This window comes from Periplaneta americana, chromosome 5 (assembly GCF_040183065.1).
Source record: "Periplaneta americana isolate PAMFEO1 chromosome 5, P.americana_PAMFEO1_priV1, whole genome shotgun sequence".
NCBI lineage: Eukaryota > Metazoa > Arthropoda > Insecta > Blattodea > Blattidae > Periplaneta > Periplaneta americana.
Window position 1 is genome coordinate 81463453 of NC_091121.1, and position 23059 is coordinate 81486511.

General features: G+C 34.0%; 1 protein-coding gene and 1 long non-coding RNA gene across 2 annotated transcripts in view; one reads left to right on the forward strand and one right to left on the reverse strand.

The window, feature by feature from the left end:
- The window catches only part of LOC138699887 (mucin-19-like), a 28422-nt gene extending 26725 nt beyond the window's left edge, over positions 1-1697 (reverse strand). The window contains exon 1 of the mRNA XM_069826087.1: positions 1610-1697. Within this exon, the coding sequence (XP_069682188.1) occupies positions 1610-1624 (15 nt within the window). The 5' untranslated portion in view covers positions 1625-1697. The remainder of the gene's footprint in view (positions 1-1609) is intronic.
- Positions 1-23059, forward strand: part of LOC138699892 (uncharacterized) — a 561221-nt gene that overhangs the window by 55201 nt on the left and 482961 nt on the right. The window lies entirely within an intron of this gene.

The following is a 23059-nucleotide window of genomic DNA, read 5'->3' on the forward strand; positions in this document are numbered from 1 at the left end:
AGCAGGTTAACGTTGACTTCTGACCCATTAGTTTCCAATTTGAAAGAACAACCGAAGGAAAATAAAAACAAAACATGTCTTCGAAGTGCTTGGTTTTTGGTAATAATAATAATAATAATAATAATAATAATAATAATAATAATAATAATAATAATAATAATAATAATAATAATAATAATAATAATAATAATGTTTTATTTTCGCTGGCAGAGTTAAGGCCATAAGGCCTTCTCTTCCACTCAACCAACCTTATTGGTAATAGGTGGATGAAGACGAAGAATTGAAATATCAGCTTGTGAGGACGAATGACAGACTGGAGAATTAAGTCTTTGAAATTCTTTAGTTTATCATGTAAGGATATTTTGTCAGCCCTTTTTCAAAATCCGAATCACTGTTGGTGTTTGAATTGCGAGCTTCAAACAGTTATGTATTTTTTGAATTGCGAGCTTCAGACAGTTAATATTTTTTAATTTTTTTTAATTGCGAGCTTCAAACAGTTATGTATTTTCTTAATTGCGAGCTTCAAACAGTTATGTATTTTTCTGAATTGCGGGCTTCAAACAGTTACGCATTTTTTTAATTGCGAGCTTCAAACAGTTATGTATTTTTTTGAATTGCGAGCTTCAAATAGTTATATATTTTTTGAATTGCGAGCTTCAAACAGTTATATATTTTTTTGAATTGCGAGCTTCAAACAGTTATATTTTTTAATTGCGAGCTTCAAACAGTTATGTATTTTAACTTGTCTGCATTTAAAGCTATTAATCTCTTCGGTGCATCCAAGGCACACTTCGAAGATGCAAATACTGAACACCTCGGCAAGTAGAAAAATGCATACTTTATTTCTGCTTAGCCGTGGACTTAATAATAAAACGTATGCAAATGTAGATATCCCAATAGAAATTAAGACAAAAATGTAATAAAATTTACAAGTGTACAGGTTCATGGAAGTTTTGTTACCACTACTATTAAATGATACCTAACATTTCGGATACTCCTACAAAACTGAGAAAATATGAACGTATTATTTACGTTATTAAATGAAAGAATGTACTCGCCGACACAAATGCAATAAATTCTTAATTGAATTTGGTATATATACAGGTTACATATAATTTTAATAATATTATGAACTTCTAGATTACATATGCTACTTTTCAGTCCTTATATTAGAGGTTGCAAATGAAATCGTGTACATAAAATGACTGTAATTATTGCATTTATGGAGTTTTGCAGTAAAATAACAGGAGTGTGATAAAAATATCTAATTTGGCCCTTATTGCTGAATGCATAATTGCCTCACCCCTCACGAGGGGTATTTATTCATTTCCAAATGCCATTAAGATTTGAACACGTTAGGTACATGTTGTTAGTAATAAATGTACCAAATTTCAAGCTAATATCACCACTATAAAAGGAATTACTACTTTTGTCCGGGGTTTAAGCGGTTCGGACCACTGCAGTGTGCGCCGTACTAAAATGAACCGTTGTGTTCGAGAAGTGCAAATTATGAGTCCCTCGGACTTTTAGTGGAGTTTTTAGTTAACCTAAAATAATTTAGAATGACGGCGAAGAGGAATGGAAAGTAAGAAAAGTAGGTTTCCTGTACCTTGAGCGCCTTCATGGTGCCGGTCTGCGTGCTGATGCTACAACCTCGATCGACTGTACTGTCTTTATGCAGACAACTGCGAGTTATATCGCCGCCTTCACAGATATTTTATCTCCTCCAGTACAGTGGTGGAAGATAGCCTTCATCCACTGTTTGGTAGGGTATCCACTTGTCATATTTGTGGTTTGCAACATTTCTTGGCTACCATTGGTACATTATAATATTAGATATTCTTCCCACTTCAGAGACGATAACAGTTATCGTAAACACCTTGCATTGGACTCGTAAGCCTGCTTCTTATCCATGTTCGCTTGGTTCTTTTTTATTTTCAGAGGTTTCTGTCAGGTTGTTATGCAGTGGCTGTTCGTGCCTAAAATGACAAAGGGTTCACTACTTTTATGATATTACATGGTTTCTAACAATTTAAACAATATCCTATTTCTGAAAAATTAAAAAAATGACTACAGTTACTTTAAAGTAGATAATTGCCTTATGATGATGATGATGATGATGATGATGATGATGGTGATGAATCATCTTTCAAAAACATAGCGATTTTTTCTTATGTTATCATTCTATCTTTCAATATAATTTGCGATAAATTAATTAGTTTAGGAAATTGTATATTTATTAGGTAGGCCTACATCTATTTCTTTGTATATAGCCTAGTTCATTTTATAAAATTATTAAGTTTTGTACTTTTGTGAACTAATATCAGTAAATCTATCACTATCACTATCTTTCAATATTTTTCCTGAAAGCTGGGCTAAGTTGTTGCCTAATATCTGTTCTTCCAAGGACTGATAAATCTAGGCTAGAATTCTTATTAGCTATAGATTCCTCATGCTTCTTAATTTTCTGAAACACCAGTCCATGTCCAGCTCATATCTTTAACCTTAACAAATGGCAGGCACAGGAAACAAAATAATTTATTTGTAGATTCACAACCGCAAATTCAGCTGTTTCTTTCATATTTTTTTACATTTGAAAGCCCTGAAAAATATCTTACCTCGGCTTGTTTGTGCTTGTTGTAAATCGAGTTGAGGTAACGGCCTTCCAAGCTTCTTTATTTTACACTTACCTTCCAAGATTAAAACTGAAAAATGTATTTGTAAAATATATTGAATACTATTCATTTTCTTTGGAAACGAACACTGCTCACATTCAGAGATGAATATATTAAGACTAAAACACAAAGAAAGACTAAATGCACATTTACAGGATTGTAAGGAACCATAATAAATACAATCAATAACACACACGTACACGTGCTAAAGGCGTGATCTCAGCTACAGATTGGAGCTAACTTCCGGTAGTATTTTGCGTGTCGGCTATCTCACGATCACGTGACTACAGCTGCGCTGGTCCAAACACCAGCGCAACCACACGTTTGCCATGCAGCATTTCTCGCATCTCGCCGCGCACGCAAATCCAGAAGCTGACTCGACGAGATTCAGAGGGGAAATTGAACCATGAAGCTTACAAGCATATTCAGAGGTCTGCAGCGGACGTTTTCGCTCGAGCGCCAAGTAGTTCATAGCATAATCCGATAGGTAGCGCACATGCATGATGGGTAAAATTGTCACGAGCGATAAATCCTCGAACGGTATAAGCCGAGCGTTAGACATTCGTTTTTACAGTGATGAACTGTGTAGTAACATCATAGATGTTTATCATTTCAAAACTTTGCAGTGTTTAACTAACCTCTCCATAGTACAACTACAAAACTTGCTTTGGAATGTAATAAATGTTGTAGGTAAATTTTTTGTTTGTTTTTTTTTTTCTACACAGGAGTGATTTTGTTTTTAGCACATCTGATAGATGTTATTGGATGTAAATGTAATTATTATAAACGGAGAACACAATCACGATAATGCAAGAATTGTATCAAGTTTTCTAGTAATAATAATAATAATAATAATAATAATAATAATAATAATAATTATAATAATAATTATCTGTACTAATATTGTTATTAATCTATAGCTCTATCAATAATATTTTGTAAAACGTTCCTAAATTGTCGCAGTATATAGGCGGAACACTATGTATGGACCTATCATATTATATATGTGGTAAATCAAATATTGAATAATTATTAATTAACAATAATAACTGTATATCGAAGTTTTTCATACTATTTTATTTATAACTTCATGTTCCTGTTTTGGTACGTTCCATTGACTGTTCCATTAAACGTTTGTCATAAACGCAGAAAATAAAACCTTATTTTTACCGCGTGAGCAAAACATATGTGTATCTTATCTGTCGCCTTCCATACAAGATAAGACATGACGGTGAGATGACCTTGTACTGTGCTTCTATTTATTACGAGCGTATCACGACCGATCGTATCTCACTCGAGGGTGCGACACTCGACCGAGTTCAAGCGAGCGATTTAACTTCAATGCAGCACTCTGATGTAGATATTCGGTCTCTACGGTTTGATTTGCAATTTTTCAAAACGCTCCTGTTATATGGGTAATTTCTTTTTCTGTTTTCATCTTCATTTTTTGTTCACTTCAGTGTTAATTTATACGCTACGCACTAATAAAAATTTGAGTTTCAAGTGTCAGTCCAATTTTTTCATTTCTGAAAATAAAAATGAGAGTTTTCAGCATTACTGAAACTCAAAAGTGATTTTGGACTTGCCACGTCTCCTATCCGTCAATGTAGAGCAACTTTTCTGAACTGTTGGTCGGATTTTGTTTATTAATGGCATCTAGGAATAAACTATTCCGGGAATTATGCACGTGGAATAACCTATAATAATTTCAATAAGAAATTAAGAGATGTAACTTCCAAAGATCGTCACATGATTTCCTTTGTGATTTGTGTATTTCGCAGATTCATCTGATAAGTGAGATGAATTACTTAGTACTCGTACGTATATAAAATCGTTGTGTCTGAGATAAATTAATTATAATGTACAACTTTTTTTCTACTTTACTTTGCAAATTTAACTTTACTTTACAATGTTAGTGTGTACACACAACAGAGCTCAGTTATATCGGAGAACAGGATAATTCAAGAGTTTTGATTTTGATAAATTTCTCCTCTCAAGTTTCGCTTAAGACATGGATATGTTAGAAAAATGAAAAGAAACAGTAGATGGTCCACTGTCAATGATTTGAAATGTGACATTTTGCTATCGGTAAAAAAATCTTCTCTCTTTAAAATAGAGTCTACGTTAGATATCTTGAAATCAACTGCCTGGAGAATAATGCACAATATGGAATATCACCTTATAATATCCAATCGTTACAGGAGTTAATGGAAGGCGACTTTGATAGAAGGTTGCAGTTCACGTTCTCTGAATTTCATTCCTGTTCTTCTCACAGCTGACTAAGAAATAGGTGGTTGATTTGCATGAGTTTCGCTAAAAAGTGTGCTTTACCTCTTGTTGTCTACCTGTTAAGGATATCTTGTTTTATGTTGATGTTTTATGTTGATTTCATCAATAAAACTGCCATCATAACATAAAGACAAACAAGTTTAATCAACAATACAATTCTGTACTGTCTCTTGTAATTGGAACTTTGCCCTGTTATAGACATAAATAAATAAATAAATAAATAAATAAATAAATAAATAAATAAATAAATAAATAAATAAATAAATAAATAAATAAATAAATAAATAAATAAATAAATAAATAAATAAATAAATAAATAAATAAATAAATAAATAAATAAATAAATAAATAAATAAATAAATAAATAAATAAATAAATAAATAAATAAATAAATAAATAAATAAATAAATAAATAAATAAATAAATAAATAAATAAATAAATAAATAAATAAATAAATAAATAAATAAATAAATAAATAAATAAATAAATAAATAAATAAATAAATAAATAAATAAATAAATAAATAAATAAATAAATAAATAAATAAATAAATAAATAAATAAATAAATAAATAAATAAATAAATAAATAAATAAATAAATAAATAAATAAATAAATAAATAAATAAATAAATAAATAAATAAAGAAAGAAATATTTAAGTATTTAAATATTTAAATACCGTATTAGATAAATAAATAAATCAATCAATGAATAAATCAATCAATAAATAAATAAAGTTGTTCTGTTAAAAAATGAGGTGTTACATAAACCATAATATGTATGATTAAAACTATTGGGTGTAATTTAAAAATGTTCTCAATGTCGTTATAACTCTCACAGTAGTCGCAAGAGGATTTTGTTTCCATAAACATATTTATTTCTAAGTACAAGGTTTGACATATCTGAGCTTTGTGCCCAAAATGCCTTCATTCAATTTTAATTGAAGTTACGCTTTATATTTTTTAAAATTCTGTGTAGATGTTGTACTCTTTTCTTCATGTTCTTGTCGATCTTGCTGTTTATGGGGCAGATAGAATATTCAGCTACTCACTTGGCATCATTGGTAGGTTCGTTCTAGAGCGTGGGCATACCATTCCGTCAACTCTAATACGATCGATCCCCATGCGTTCACTGGAGTGCTATTTGTGGTCAAAATCGTATTATCAGTACTTTTTCCCGGAGCTGTCTCAAGTTTACAAGCTTCACTTTATTAACACCTTTCATATGATTCTTACACATTATAATTTAACTTCAGCGACTGACGTAAGAGATTCGGTGATATCAGTTGACCATAATGAACTAGATACAACATTCTCTCTCCTTTTCACGACTACAGACTTGTGAAGGAGATTGGAGAAGTCTGGTTTGATCTTTGGATTTGATGATTCCTAGGAAACTGCCTGGTCTATTTATCTGTGATATCATCAGAGCTGTAAATATAGAGTGATCCGTTTGAGTATGGATAAAATAAAAAAAAATACTGTAAAACATTTACTACCTACTGAACTTTGTTGAAACTTTGCGCATACAACACTGAAAAATGGGAGATTCCTCAGAGCTCAACGTGACCCCCATTGCGCACCCTGCACAACTCATAACGGTGATGCAATTCAGTCCATGTCCGTTGTAACATAAGAGGGATGGTTTGTTGAAAAGCTTGAATAATTTTTACCCTTAGATCATCAGTGTTCCTGGGTTTCTGCGAATAGACAATGTCTTTAACAAAACCCCACACGAAGAAGTCAGGAGGGGGTTAGATCTGGGGAGTTTGGGCACCAAGCTAAGAGATAGCTGCTTCTCGTACTGGGTTTCGCCTGCGACCTCCTGCATATTTTATTTGATTTTTTTTAACACAGAACCTGTGACTAGCCCTACCAATGTTCGATACCACAACATTATGGAATCGTATTTAGGTACATAACGCACACCATACTCACGTCGAAATTCCCTTTGAAGTCTTTTTAAAACACTGAAATTTAGCATATCGTACCAAAGAACACATTGCGCCCGCTATTGATTTGTAATAGCCATTTTAATCATCTACGATTTTCGTTTGTCCTCTCAGTATGCATTTTTGATTGTCATATATGGAAACTCCCATCTTTTAATCATAATATAACCAGCAAGAATTTTTCCTGCTATCATAATAGCTTTATAACAATAAATTAATATTATCCATACCCAAATAGATCAGACTGCATATTCGAGGAATTTCACTTATCACATTCTTCCTCCATTTCTCCTTTCTCAGTGGATTAGTAACTATATTAGGCTAACGTCGCCCTGCAGAAGAAGTTGGTTCTTTTTCCGTTCATTAATGAAGTAAAATAATTGTTAATGTCCCATTTCATTCCAATTAGTACTTATCTCAATATTTCTTTTCTGTTTTCTAATTTTATCAGTTTATTTTATATACAACATCGTACACGTATAGCTTCGGGAAACTTCATGAGTGTCTTGTCAAATTTTATTTTGATGTGTAACATCTGTAATGGACCAGCACTAATAGCCTAATAAAAATGAAAGGTTTTTGTGGAACGGAAATTCGACTTTGGTTAAGTAGTAGTAGTAGTAGTAGTAGTAGTAGTGGTGGTATTATGGGTACTAGTGGTGGTTGTGGTGGTGGTGGTGGTGGTGGTGGCGACGGCGGCTGCGGCGGCAGCAGCAGCAGCAGCAGTGGTAGTAATAGTGATACTAGCAGTAGTGGTAGTAGTGGTGGTACTAGCAGTGGTGGTGGTGGTGGTGGTACTAGCAGTGGTGATGGTGGTGGTAGTTACTCTTATTCATATTTCATTCCATTCATTAAGCAGAGAAAATTATTTTTATTTAACCTAATTCCATTATCGTAATTCATGTATAGACGTTACACGCAATCAAATGTAGCTATTTTCTCAAATCTCTTCTCATTTTCTTGAAGTAACTGATATATTCGTATTTTTAATGTCATTGCATCTATGTACTGCTACATGGAATTCGAAAATTTACATATAATTTTGCATGTATGACAACTTTGCTCCGTATAAGAATTTTACTCCTGAAAACATTTTGGTGTGTAGTTGCATTTACTCTTTTGTATCGCCTAACGCTTTTATAATGATAAGTTACTTTACATTCAAATGCGGAAACAACACAGTTTGAGTTCGCTAAATAAACGTAAGAATATTGATTAATTTGTGTTGCATTTACATAAGGATATATGAAGGAAAGTGAAAGAAGAAGGAATGTCAATTTTTAGAGATTTTACGGAGTATAGCTCATTCTGTTGTTGGCAATCGGGAGTACAGAACTCTGCAATCATGAAATGGTTTAAATGTAGCAATCTTCATACAAAGTAAAGTTAAACGTTTGATGCACCATGAATGTCGCAATTATTAAAACTTGAATTTCTCAATAGCGCTGTTCTCTGACATTCCCTGTTTATATTCCTTACTCTTCATATTATGTAGGAAATTGAACTGTGGTTATCAGCAGTTTTGACAAGACAAAGAAAATAAATAACTGATGTGACACTAATCTATGGAAATCGACTGCAAATTTTCGGAAACTACTCACATTGCATACTAGTGGAATTCGTTGCAGTATGATAATGAAGTACTATTTCTGTAGCGGAAAACCCCTATACATTCGTCCTCTTGAATATTTCGCTATTTGCGTAAGTTTGTAGTTATCATCGTGTTCTTCACGTCAGAACTAACGGTTGCACTATCATAGGAACGATAAAATAATTGTCTTTGTTGTTGGTTACCATGTTCTTGTTGTTCGGGGCCAAACCGCAAGGAAAACATTATCGGATGATAAAACATTCAATAGATACACTTAACTTATGCACGGAAAGTAGGTATGACTAGGAGTATTCGTGATCACTTCACTGTCATTTACTAGCGGCAGAGAGATAGGCTCCCTGTTTATATTAACTCTGAATCATACTTATACTTAAATGTTGAAGATTATCTGTAAGTTGTTGTTTATAAGCTGCCTTTTGTTTTATGAGCATTGAGTTTTTTCTAGACAGTTCACTTAAGATTATTAAAGGAGTAGAAAATAGACATCAAGTTTTCATTTTCTTTACCGAAAATTAATATGTTTGACTTTGAATATTTTGCACCATTTGTTAATTCTATTTACTTTTTAAAAATTAATATTTTTATTTTTGTTATTAGTTTTGAAATCAAGTATGTAATTCGTAAAATCCGGTGCGTACGTAAATATACAACATTAGTTACGGGTAATATCCTTTAATCAGACGATGAGACTTAAAATTTCAGAAACATATGAATTGAGTACTATAATCATGAGACTATGTAGCGATAAATTTCTTTTACTAACATTAAGAACGTGTTTATTTGTATGTTCAGACCCAGAAACAAAATTTAGACTTAGCTTTTCTGATCAAATAGTACAGATCTATGCTAAGAATGAATTAAAACTATAACCTCTTATGAACCGCGCTTCATATCTTCAAACATTTTCGCTTGCTCAACAATTATGTCGCTCATTGTAGCTTTAAAATTTTAAAATTAACATTTTATACTATATTTCCGTTCTGTTACTTTGGTAATATGCAGGGTGTAGGGGTATGAGTGCCGTCCATTTCACAGTCCTCGGGGACAGTCTACAGGATAAAAAAATGTCCGCATAACATAGGGTCAAAACGTGATAGTTTTCCCAGAAAATATACTTATTTTCTTATTTTATTTGCCTTATACTGCTTATATCGTTAGTAAAATTACGAAAACAATTACAACAGTAGACATATCTAGCAAAGAGCTAATATTACTTTAAATATTTGTGTGTTCTATTACGTTTTCGTGAAATTAAATACAAATCCATGCTTAAATTTGTTAATATTCTGGCGTGTGAGACGTGGCAACGTTTAGCAGGCAGTGCTCTGCATAGACATAAGTACGAGTCAGCTGAGTTCAAGCTCCCTGTCCATACCTCTACTGCCGAGCGAATGGCAATTCAGTACAGCTTATTTGATAAACAACTTACAATGTCATTCACAGTTTAGTAATGTCATATGTTATTATTTTATGGAGAAAGTCGTTATAATTCAAGTGAGGCAAGAATGATATACCGTCAACGTGTTTTTTCTCAAAGTAGGTTACCTAATCTGCGAACTTTTGTAGCAGTTTCTCAACGATTATTACAAGCTAGAAGTCTCTTATCCCGTTTCGAAAATCACATAACCAGAAATTTGTTTAAAAATGATACTGCTTCATGGAAGCAGGAGAGATTAAAATGTTGCATTAAAAAAAAAAGTTCGTGTGATTTTGTGCACAAATCATTATTGTTTATTTTTTAGACGTACAATTAAAAATGGAGCAATATTTTTACATAAAATGTAAATTTACCAAAGTGTTGTATTAATGAGATTGAAAGTTTGTATTTGCTGTTCGTTTTATGTAAACAACAGTATTGTCATGGTCCGTTCCTGCAATAGAACAGAGCATCTGTTTTGTACCGATATGTCTGTATCCGCTTGAGCTGTACTGTGTACTTCTAAATCCCCTCCTCCCCATCCAGCAACATTGCAAAACGTCTAATATTGTAAACTTTAATAACTTACTTAAAATGCTTAAAATATGGCTTTTAAGGAACCCGGAGGTTCATTGCCGTCCTCACATAAGCTCGCCATCGGTCTCTATGCTGAGCAAGATTAATCCAGTCCCTACTATCATATCCCACCTCCCTCAAATCCATTTTAATATTATCCTCCCATCTACGTCTCGGTATCCCCAAAGGTCTTATTCGCTCCGGCCTCCCAAATAACACTCTATATGCATTTCTGGATTCGCCCATACGTGCTGCATGCCGTTTACTCACTTTGAAATGTCTTTTAAGGAACCCGCAGGTTCATTGCCGCCCTCACATAAGCCCACCATCGGTCCCTATTCTGTGCAAGATTAATCCAGTCTCTATCATATCCCACCTCCCTCAAATCCATTTTAATATTATCCTCCTATCTATGTCTCGGCCTCCCCAAAGATCTTTTTCCCTCCTGTCTCTCAACTAACACTCTATATGCATTTCTGGATTCGCCCATACGTGCTACATGCCCTGCCCATCTCAAACGTCTGGATTTAATGTTCCTAATTATTTCAGGTGAAGAATACAATTCGTGCAGTCCTTTGTTGTGTAACTTTCTCCATTCTCCTGTAACTTCATCCCTCTTAGCCCCAAATATTTTTCTAAGAACCTTATTCTCAAACATGTAAACTTTAATAATTAGTTAAATATTGCAATTAGAAAAAAATGTAAGGACATTTTTTCTTCCTTTTGGCATGAATAATCATCAGTTAAGATAATGACACTTCCCTTTACACCCTGTATGAGAGAGTTATTCAGTGGTCACGAAAGATTTTTAAATCCTCATTGTTAAAAAGTAAGTTTACAGAAATATAATACAGTTTTTTCTTTCATAGAAGAGTGGACTTTATTGAGATACAAACTAATTTCTGAGATTACTTCACACTGTTGAATAGCTGATCTGCTGTCATCTCGCAGCTTTATTCACATTGCACATTTCATATTCTGAATTTTGTCTATTTCCTGAGCTTGCAAAATCTTCGCATCATTCACATAGTTTTCTACGGACATTGGCCTGCCACAACCTTTTTTCTTATCTGATACGGAACCGGTCTCTTCAAATGTGTGTACAGGCTTCCATAATGACGACAAATTGCAGGATCCATACCTCAGTTCATTTAGAGTTTTGAATCTTTTCAGTGCGCTAGAACAATCTATATTGCATTCAGAGGAATACTACTTAAGACGAATTTTGCATGGAAGTGAAGCCGTTATTTTCTGGTACAAATTTGCAGAAAAAACATCAACTTACTCAAGTGTACCTTGAATTACTGCTTATTTGTTTCATTTGCCATGGCAACAGTATTGAAACAGAAGTTCTTGGCACACATACGAATACATGGAAACTGCTGTTTTCCATAACACCTTATTGGTTGGGAAGTTATTTACTGTATGCTACGGCAAAAACATTGTTACGATTAACTTTTCCGTACGAATACCGAGAAGTTATAGTAACATAATATAGTTATAACTAGACGTACTATAAAGTCAATGTAGTATTAGTAGGCCGTGACTCTTAGCCTACAAAAATCTCAATAGCCCATTATTTATTTAACAAGTTAATTAATTCACATAGAATTTCCATGTAGTTGTGCCAAAAAATATTGTACGTAACCTGTACGAAAGTGTCTTTCGCGCTCTCGTTTCGAAATTCCGTACGAGGCGTTAAAATTATCACTTTCTATCCTAGTTATGTAAATAACTTTTCTGTGAAAATAAACCCCATTATATTATGAACAAGCCTGTGTTATTTTTCTGTTATCTTATTTATCAAAGTTGCAGGGCTTTCAAATGTTCCGTCACTTTGGAATGAATGAATGAATTAGCCATTTTTTTTTCCACGAAATGATAAGGCCTCCTAAAAGGGACAGCTCCTTGAAGACTCATATGGTGAGCTAGTCCACATAGGCCTATTATATAAATATTACGAATAACTTTAACAGTTTTAGAACTATCCAGAGATACTTCACTTAACAGTTTTTGAACTGTTTGCTCACATTTGTTTGTTCTGAGAGGGTTTATTTTTGCAGATTTCCCCATTCATTCCGGTTTTTTCTGGTCTGCCTCAAAATCTTAAACTGAATAAATGAATGAATGAGAGGGAAATAGGAGGAAATAAATTAAAAGGTACGCGAAAATGCGTCCTTGCAAGGGAATTCGGGGCTGAGAAAAACAATATGTGACCTCCAAACTTGTTGGTCACTTGTCTCGCTCAGATGTCTCCAACTGATGCTAGGGTCCCACATAGTAGAGATCTGTGCCCATCTGCTACTCTGGAGTCTCACTACGTGACCTACCCGTTTCCGACTAGTTGCACGTTGTCCTTTGTCATCAGTGTTTGCCAGTTCTCTTGTCGATGTTTGGGATTTTATCTCGAAGGCATACTTCTAAAATTTCCCATTCCATCTTCTTCTGACAGATATGCAGATGTTTCTTTTGGGTTTGGGTTAGATTCGAAGTTTGCCTTCCTTACAAAAGAGTTGGAAGAATGAAAGATTCTAGTGCTTCGAATTTTATTCTGTGGTTCAAATTCTTGTCTAATAGGATGAATTTTAGCGACCAGAATGTTTTCTATGCTAGGGCCGTTTTTTCAGTTCTTTGGCCATGTTGTTAAGGAAGCCAACTAATTGACCCAGGTAGACATACGCCGATACATATTGCAGTTCAGCTGAGTTTACTCGGATGTGTAGTCACTGACTGTTTCTTATAACCAAAGATAGGAATTTACCCACAGAGACTGCAAGGTTAAGTATGCATAGAGTGTTCGTTGTTGAAAGAGAGAGTGAGCATAGCTAGCATTGCAGGTGCATGGGTACCTGTTATGGAACTCTGCCATGGTATAAGTAGGTTGAGGTTGTAGCTTTATGTGGTTAACCAATCAACGAATCGCAGTGCAAAGTAAACAAACCAATTGCCGGAGCATAACGCTGAACCCTACGCGCGAGAAACGTATCCCCATTTAATTGCTGCGATACAAAACACATTTCAGTTGTAACCTGGCCATACCGAAGGCTTCACGTCATTCATGACGTAACGACAGTCTAAGCACAACTAACCTAATATCCTCAAGTATAAATTCCTACCTTCAGTTATAACTTATAACTCGAGTTTTTTTCCGTATTCATTCACAGCCCGGCCTTTTTACTGCAGTTGCTGAGATCTAACCCTCTATAACAGGCATGTCAGAAATCAAACACTGAAAGTGCAGTGTACAGTACGTGCGCGGAACGCCGTTCTGTGCAGATTGCGTCATTCACGTGTTGCTCTTACCAGTTCTTAGCGGGAGGGATGTACAAGATCTATTCTGCACTTCTAGTGTTCAATTAAGTTGATATTTGGACATTATAAACATACTTAGCAGAAGGAAAAAACACAATTATTGTCAGTGTCTATATTTGACAATAATTGTAACACAAGAAGCAATAGACTTACTCACTTACAATTCACAAAGCAGTCGCTTGTAAAGAATCATTTATTTACATGATTTGTATACAGTATTTGAAGAAAATAGAAATATTGCAGTAATTTCGAAACAACAAAAAACGAACACAGTTTTTCTTTTTACGTAGTAGGTACTGATTATTTCAAAGTAATACTCTTTCATTGTTCCTCAAGCATTATTGGGTCCATTGGTGCACAAATTTTAAAGAAAATATTTTACTCCCAATTACATGCCATAGGACATTGTGAGGCTTTTACACTGGAATCATTTCCTTGCTGTATATTAATATAAATTCACATTATTATTAATAAATTGGATAAATTAAGCTTGAATTTAAATTTATATATAGTTTATTTGGAAAACGTTGAGAGCAAGTATCAGCAAGTTGGGAGCGTTACTGAATTGAGTTAAAAGAGTACTTCACAAGCTGTGAAGCGAGGACATTTTCTTTATGTCAGGTTTAAAGATTTATTAACGTAAGTATATTAAGATAATATAGTAACGTGAAATGGAAAATTCGCCATTATGTATTATTTTTCCAGAAAATTTTTCCGTCTTACAAATATTTGCTTTTTTCCTTCCCTTACAAACTCAAAACCCTCACATGTATTCTTCACTCAATATTCTCATCACTTATCAGCTTATCAAATAAAAGTTGTAAGTCGTCTAACCATTGATGGCTGTGTTAGTACAGACTCCAAAACAACATCATTGTCATGTTTGTCTTGCCGTGAGAGTACTAATTAAGAAATAAGAGCTGGCGAATATCATATTTTGAGAACTTTACTAATATGATTTAAATTCCAACATCACTATTAAGTCTACATGATATGATGAAAGCCTTTCATTTTAAAATAATTACTGTTGGCTGAGGAAAACATAACAGTTACGTTATATGATTCGTGATTTCTCTTCTTTGTTAGATCTGTGGACTCCTCACTTTATTTTTCATAACGCATTCACAATCACAGCTCAATGAGCACACCCGTACTGATCTGTGTTACTGAAACCAAAGATGTTCTGCTACTGCAAGGTAATGTACAGCCCTGTCGCGTTCCCCTCCAAGCCGATTCACTCCCTCCAGGTAGAGGAATAGGAACTGCACATCGCACAGAGACAAGAGCACAATGTGCGCGACTGCACAATGTGCAGGATTTTGACATCCCTGCTCTATAATTTCGCCTCTTTTGGGCTGGTTTATCATTGTGGCGCGTTATAATTCTTATTCTAGGATCAATTTGAGAGTAAGAAAATCTTAAAAGGTTGGAATATGTGTAGTCTGTGTAGCAATCGTCCGAGAATAAAATTGTTAATATAAAATAATTTTAACGTACTAGAACTTTTACTGTGAAATATATTCGCTAGGAAGTTAATGCTTATTTCCTTACGTAACTAATAGGCCTATGTGTGTCTTTATAACCGAAGTTTCAAATATGTTGCAAAGTTCCGTAAATGAAGATAACGTTAAAATAATGTGTATCAAGAGTGCTAATAGTTATTGATTGCTTTTAAAATCAATGCAGAAGACACATCATTATGTGAAAATAAACCAGGTTTTATGCAAGCTATCTACATCAGTTGCTGATGAAAGAGGACAGTGCTTTACAGAATTGACAAAAATACCTCATATCAAGTGTGAATGGGTTTGTATTAGTGTAACACATTTGAATTTGAAGTTCTTTTGAAATATAATGTTCATTTGTCATTGTGTATGCAGTGAAAATTTAAAATGATAGGTGTGACATACACCATACAGTGACAATATTATAAAAGACAATTGTTAAAAAAGTTTATTTTTCTATATTTTCCAAAGATTTATGAATCACTGTGTAACAAAATATAATGGTTACAAATATACACTTACGGACAAAATGAGTTATTATCACTTTCTAATAAAATTATTTTCTGTTTATTCCTCATTTTGTTATCTATGATTAAAAAAGTGACTGTATTCTAAAAATATAAAACAGTAATACTGATAAAACTAGAAATATATAAGGCTTTTAATTTCAGAGAGATTTGAAGTATTTGCTTGGAGTATCTTTTTTGTGTAACGTGAGTTACAACAACTATTTCATTAATAAATCACAAATAATTAACTATATTCCCGATTACTGGTTACTCCCTTGAAGAATGTTCCTAAATGCAATAAATAAGCCAAGAAAACTTCATTTACTTTTTTTTTACTACATCTAATACATTCATAAAATGTGTCTGACTATAACGTGAGTTACTGTGGAATGACCCAGAAGTGAAACATTTTAGAACATAGAAATGAAAAATGTCTATACATCAAACAGTTTTCGTGTCCTCATTGGAATATCATTTCAGTGATTTCCTGTATCATATTTCAATAAATTCTCCATTATCAACCTCACAGCTACATGGTGAAGTGTCCAGGCTTCCTGTCAGGATTCTAACGTCCTCCGACACACAGAGGAGGATTGATATCTGTTATCTGTCCAGCTACATGAGAAAAGAGCTTGAGAGAGTTGTTAATGTTTTCCAACCCGCTATGGAAGAATTCTTTAAAGCAGTAGTTTGGGATCTCTCATTCTGAAATTAGGATTGATGGCAAGTCTCCCGTGACATGACATTAACATGCCATTGATCTTGTACTTAATACAATACAGGATATAACGTTAAAAATGAAAAACATTCATGCTACAAATGGGATAAAAATTTACGATTTTATCTCTTCTCTATGTCTTAGGCGTTGCATAAACTTAACAGTTATAACATATAAATAGCGGGTTATATTTTCGTGTTGTAAGTTATATGCTATCATTAGTACACACCGTTTTAGAACTCACGTGTTTACAATCTAGTAAAATTCCAAGTTAATTTTTAAAAAGTACGAGTATAAATAGTTTTGTTGTATGAGACTTGAATAAGGAAATTGCTACACTATTTTTTCTATATACTTACTTTACGTCAACATAACAAAATACCTTTATCAGTCTGAAACTCTGGACGTACTGGTAACAGTTAACTATTATCAGAGAGACGGTCACTATTTTTTCTACTTGCTTACGTTACGTCAACCATATCAAATTAACTTTATCAGTCTGAAACTCTGGATGTACTGGTAAATAGTTGACTATTATCAGAGAGACAGCAAAATTATTGGTTAGGTACGAGTTCTCTCAGATAAAGACCCATGTAAGCCGGATTTCATTATTCACAGTAATTTGATAACTAGGAATGCTGAGTTTTGACTTAGGTGGGGAATGCCCGGTAAATTTAGCTTGGAGACCTCACGTTCGCGGAAGTGTTCTCTTAAGGCTGGTTCACAATAAACCGGGAACGAGAACCAGAATGAAAGCGAGAAGCAAAGGACGTGAATATGAAAATTTTTGATTCACAATAAACCGAGAACGTAGACGACTATGTATATCGATATGCATGTCAATAACGATATGTAAAGTCGATATTACGCATTCTGATGTTACTTGTGTATAATTGATCAATGGCGTTCTTTCATTAGTACAAGGCAGCCAACATAAACACAGGTTAACCAACTTCGAAATTTCAACTGAAACATTTCATTAGGTACGGTACTATAAATATGCCCATGCATCTTTATTATCACAACCTATTTTAAGTCTACCATGACGTAAACTAATTAGAGAAGAAACATTTGTAATAGAACAAAAATGAACACAACAGTAGTTATTGAATTGAAGCATGGATATGTAGTGTGTAATACAACCAATACAGTAATAAAATATGATTCACTTACGATCGGTCTTCAAAGATGCTGCTATTTCTCATCTTTATACGAGACGCGCCGCTTATCGTAAACGTGAGGATTTTCCTCAACACTCAATATTAGAATCTCATCAAATAAAACTTGCTCTATGATGCAAAGCACAGAACAAAATAGTGCATAGGTTATGTCACGGTCTTCTTGCTACAAAATATACGACGACAAAATAACTTTTAGATGGCAATAGAATGAATCTAGTGGGCTGTGATCGGAAACGTGAACGCCGAAGTTGAAACTTGGCCAACTCTCCGTTCCCGATCCCGGGCTCCGGCAAGCTTTTCGTTAATTGTGAATGCTCATATTTAAATGTACACATTTTAACAATTTTACCGTTTTCGTTTTCGTTCCGATTCTCGTTTCCGGTTTATTGTGAACCAGCCTTCAGACCCTGCATATCTGCGAAACGTAATTCCTAATTTTACTTCTTTTCCAATTCATTCTTATTAAAGATACAGTATTTATTACCGTTGACCGGGTTTCAGTCTATCAAACTTAGATCTAATAGCAAGCGGTCGTATGAAATTTGTTGTATATAAACGTTTCTACTTGTGGTAGAGTTGATTCTTCTTTTTTTTTCTTCTTCTTGTTCCATACTTCAAGAAATATTCCCGTAGTCTACTTCGACTTCACAAAAAATCTTTACATTACAGCAGTCACTTTTCTGACGCGAAAACGTCTTATAATTAGGTCTGCCGGGCCGGTAAGGATGCAGAGCTAGAAAAGTAGCCGTAAAGAAATTCGGTAGGAGTTTGAAGCATTCGTACGAGAGGAAGTTCCTGATGAATTTCGTTCATTTATGTATCAACATGTGTGTATATCCCGCACTACGCGACTGGGTGTGCCAAGTAGGGAGGTGTCGCTACAGAAAGGGGAGGGCGCGCGGATTGCAGGAGTACAATTTCGGGTGCACAGTCAATTTAGAGAAGGCGCTGTGATTACACGCGTTGTCCGATTTAGAGGGAGTAAACGGTATTCGTTTGATTAGTAAACCTGTTTTCTCGGACGAATAAAAGAGCTGTACATATAAAAGTGTTTGTGCGAGATCGTGCGTATTTGCTTGCTTTCCGCACAAAACCAATACGCGGTAAGTGTGAAATACCACATTCAGTATTCCCAACGTAACACACATAACAATTTCCCTCTTCTTACCGCTTAAGCGCCATATTCATTTTACTGCTTTAGGCTTTTAACATATTATTTTTAGAGACGTTTAACATAGTAACAATTATAAATTGGAAACTTACCACTGCAATTTCACCTAAATTGCACTGTTAATTATTGTTTTTAAATATTTGCAAAAATTAAGTAAACTCTACAACACCACAAAAGTTACTGCATTTGTAATGCAAGTAACATTAAGGAAGCCGTGAAAAAATCAACAAGATTCCAGATGCCGATGTTATTACTGCAATACGTTATATAAATAATATTGTTAAAATATTAAAATGAAAAATAAATCATTACATAACCTTACCGTTTGTTTTAAGTTCGTATTTATAGACTGGGGGGGGAAAAAGACAGACGTATATCACGGCCTGCTGGAATATAGTAAATATAGAAAACATTTTATAGCAACAATGTTGAAGATAGATATTTTAGTTTTTAAAAGTTGCCGTCATTGAACAGAAACCAAGATGGAGATTTCATTGCAACTAATTAGAAATTCCTCGTTCAGGTATGTAATAAACGATCTTCGCACAAAATAATGTACGATACACGAGCGGTATGTTTGTTTTCATGTTCTCGGAAATTAAAAAAGCTCAACTACGTTTCGCTTTTTCAATCTTTTCCTCGAACATGAAAACATCAAAATACCGCTCTTGTAACGCATATTACTATTTTGCAACAAAAGTAGAAAAGCTTTATGTTCAGAAATTGTGAACTTATAATTAAAAGCCAGGAAAACATATATCTATTATTATTATTATTATTACTACTACTACTACTATTATTATTATTATTATTATTATTATTATTATTATTACTATTAAATTTATTTATGAGCAGTAATATCGTAAGTTTATGTTGAATACCAATTGATGGCTACCATTATTTTGCCCCAGGGGACTGAATTAGAAAATGTAACTAAATAACATCTGTATAGCAAATGTCAATAACCAAGCCACTTATTTTTTAATCATTACGAATTTTTCAGACTCAGAAATCTTTCAACATTCCGGAAAGAGAATAACGCTGTTTATGACAGGTCATAAAAATTACCTGCAAACCGGTTACAACAAGGGGCGGCGAATCCTCTGCTCTCAAAACTGAATGAAATATTATCTATGGCAGGTGTGAGTGAACAATTAGCTTGGAAATATAAAGATTTTAAATTTACAACAATTGAAGACTGGGACAGTCTGTATTCGGTTCTTGATATTGAATAGTTATAGTGAATACTATGTCTTCGCAAGATCGAATTGAAGGTTTTGTTATCGTTTGAAAAGTACTAGCTCGAACATGAGGATCCTTGGAGGCAAAACATGTGGATTGTGAATTCTTTTGTTGAAAACAAAGAGACAGCCTTTTCCCATGACGAAACCCTTCAACTTCATGAATTATCATCAAGCAAGGGACTGGAACGTACTTTTAAATCTACGAGTAATTCGAAATTCTGTATAGGGACGAAAAATATCCAAATTTACATGAAATAGCAACCAAATTTCTTTGTTTTCCCCCCACATATCTTTGTGAAACTGTCTTTTGTCCCATGATTGTGTTTAAAACGAAGCATAGCAACCGCCTACAACTTTCTGACCGTCTTCGTTTGGTAATCATTTCATTTCATCCCAGAATTAACAAGCTAACGAACAGAAAACAGTAAAAACAGTCTCGCTAGCCTCGCTGAAACGTTAAAAATTCTCAGGTGTAATAAAAAATAAACTAAGAACTGAGGTCAAATTTTTCAATAACTTACAACTATTTTTATACCTAAAATTACATAGGCTACATTCTACATAAAAGCATTTCGCGTGTGTGTGTTTCGTCGACATGTTGACAGCCTTCTACTGCTCCCCTGCTCAGCTGACTTCTGTGGTGAGTTACAGTGCATAATAATTCTTCCCATTAGTCTTTATGTTTCAGACCAGTATCATTGAAATCAATTTGGTAATACAAGGATCAATATTGTATATTTTTTAGGTTTCTGGTGGTCAGAAAGGGATAATATTTCAATGGAAATTAGCATAAATGAGTGACATTGGCTTGAGGAAACTACAACATGCTACAAAATTTCATTAATCTAGTGATTGATAATTTGTTTAATTTTTTGTTAATATGTCACACCGTTTCCATAGTGTATACTACAGTAGAGCATCGATTATTTGAATACCGTTCAACCGAAACATCGGTTAACCGAAAGTGTTCCAGTCGGAAAATTTAATTTTGTGCGCGTGCCATGTTGAAGTTTCGCTAGCGCAGTTTGCGAGATTTAGCGGCAAAAAAATGTCTCAGCTCTGAAGCAAAAAAAAAAAAAAAAAAAAAAAAAAAAAAGTTTGGACTTCTTTTCCTAAACTGTAGGCCTACTTTAATGGCCGTTTTGAACTTGTCAAACTAGACTAGTCTGTTCTCTATGTTATTTGTAAGACGTATGATACAAAATATTTACTGTATGTGCAGTTTTGTCTTTAATATCAGTGTTTCTTTGTTTCATGCTGCTCCTATGATACCGGTACAATTTGTTTTCGTAAATGATCGATTATCCGAAAAATCAGTTATCCGAACAATTGTTTCGGATAATCGATGCTCTACTGTAGGACTCTAAGTATTAACATTACGCCATACTTAATTATTAATACTTACGTTAGTTAAAATATAAATTTAAAAAAAATTTGGAAAGGTATTTTCGAGTAAATTTAGTGGGACCAGGCCCTCGTCTTATAGAAAAAGATTTTTACGGACTGCGGTCTATCAAAGGTTCAGAACCACTCCTTTAGAAGATTGTTTCAGAGGTCATTTAGTAGTGCTATCTGCCTCCTTATTGCCATCAATATTTTTATATGACTTGTAAAGTAAGTTTTTTTTACTCAGGGCCAACGTTGCTGCTATACTGTCCTTAAGATACCAATAGAATGATTGTAAATGTTTAGTTGAAGTACAACGTCGCTCTTGAATTTCCAGACAAGCAATGGCGCTTCGACAAAAATAACCCAGAGAAACAGAACTTAAAAAATAATAATAATCACAGAACACGTTTGACATTTCTTGTACCTCTAATGGGGCATAAATGAAGCTTTATAAAATAAAATTAATATTTCAGTGCTCCTGGGAAGTCTCTCCGCACTTGAAACAGCGAAGTGTATGCGCTTGGACTTTTAAAAGAATTCTTTGGCGAAAGAATAATCACTAAAAGACTCTGGCCATCGCGGTCTCCCGATTTAACACCCGGATTATTTCCTTTGGGATGCAGCAAAATCTGAGGCATGTGGTAATAATTCTAAAACAATCAATGAACTTAAGACGAATATAATTAATTATGTACAGTCGATTACGCAAGAAACATTAGTGAAAGTCTTTGTAAATAAGTGTGAAAGAGTCGAACTGTGCCTTCAAGAACGAGGAAAATACTTCCAGCACCTGTTAAGATGGTGGTGAGTACACAGTTTACGTTTTGTTCCTAGCGTAAGTTCCAGCTACTACCAACATAACTCCAGTTGCTAGCGCATACACTCCGCTGTCTCCAATGCGGAGAGATTTCTCTGGCGCATGTTAAATTGAACTGTGAATTATTTCCACCACTCCTGCTTGGAATACAGTCAGCAAATTTGTCTATTGGTATAATAACGGTTATTTGTAAGTCATTTGGAAAAATTCCCACGACCTGTTAATGCATTTTGACATATAACGACCGTATTCAACCTACACTAAAGCAAATTAAAGGATTTTGTGTAATGAAAATTCTACTTCATTTGCCACGGAAATACTGACGTCATATCCAACAAACTGAACAATGTGAACGAGTCGATAACTATGCACAAGGGGAGTATGCGTATATGTTCATTGTAATCTATGGGAGTTTTGCAATATGTTAAAAAAATAATATTCAGTTGTGAACTGACATGAACATGAAACAGACACGTACATAATACATACATAAGTATACAAAGTTAATACACGCTTTTTATTATTCACATATGCAGATGGATGACAACATTTACGGGATACTCTGAGGAATAGCATACCAGTTAATTGGTGTCTTTTGTTCATAAATAGTTCTTTACTTCTCCCCTTATTAGTACATTCTGTTTTAACGTTCTCTTCTTCTTGTTCTTCTGATGTAGGAGTTCCTCCTGATT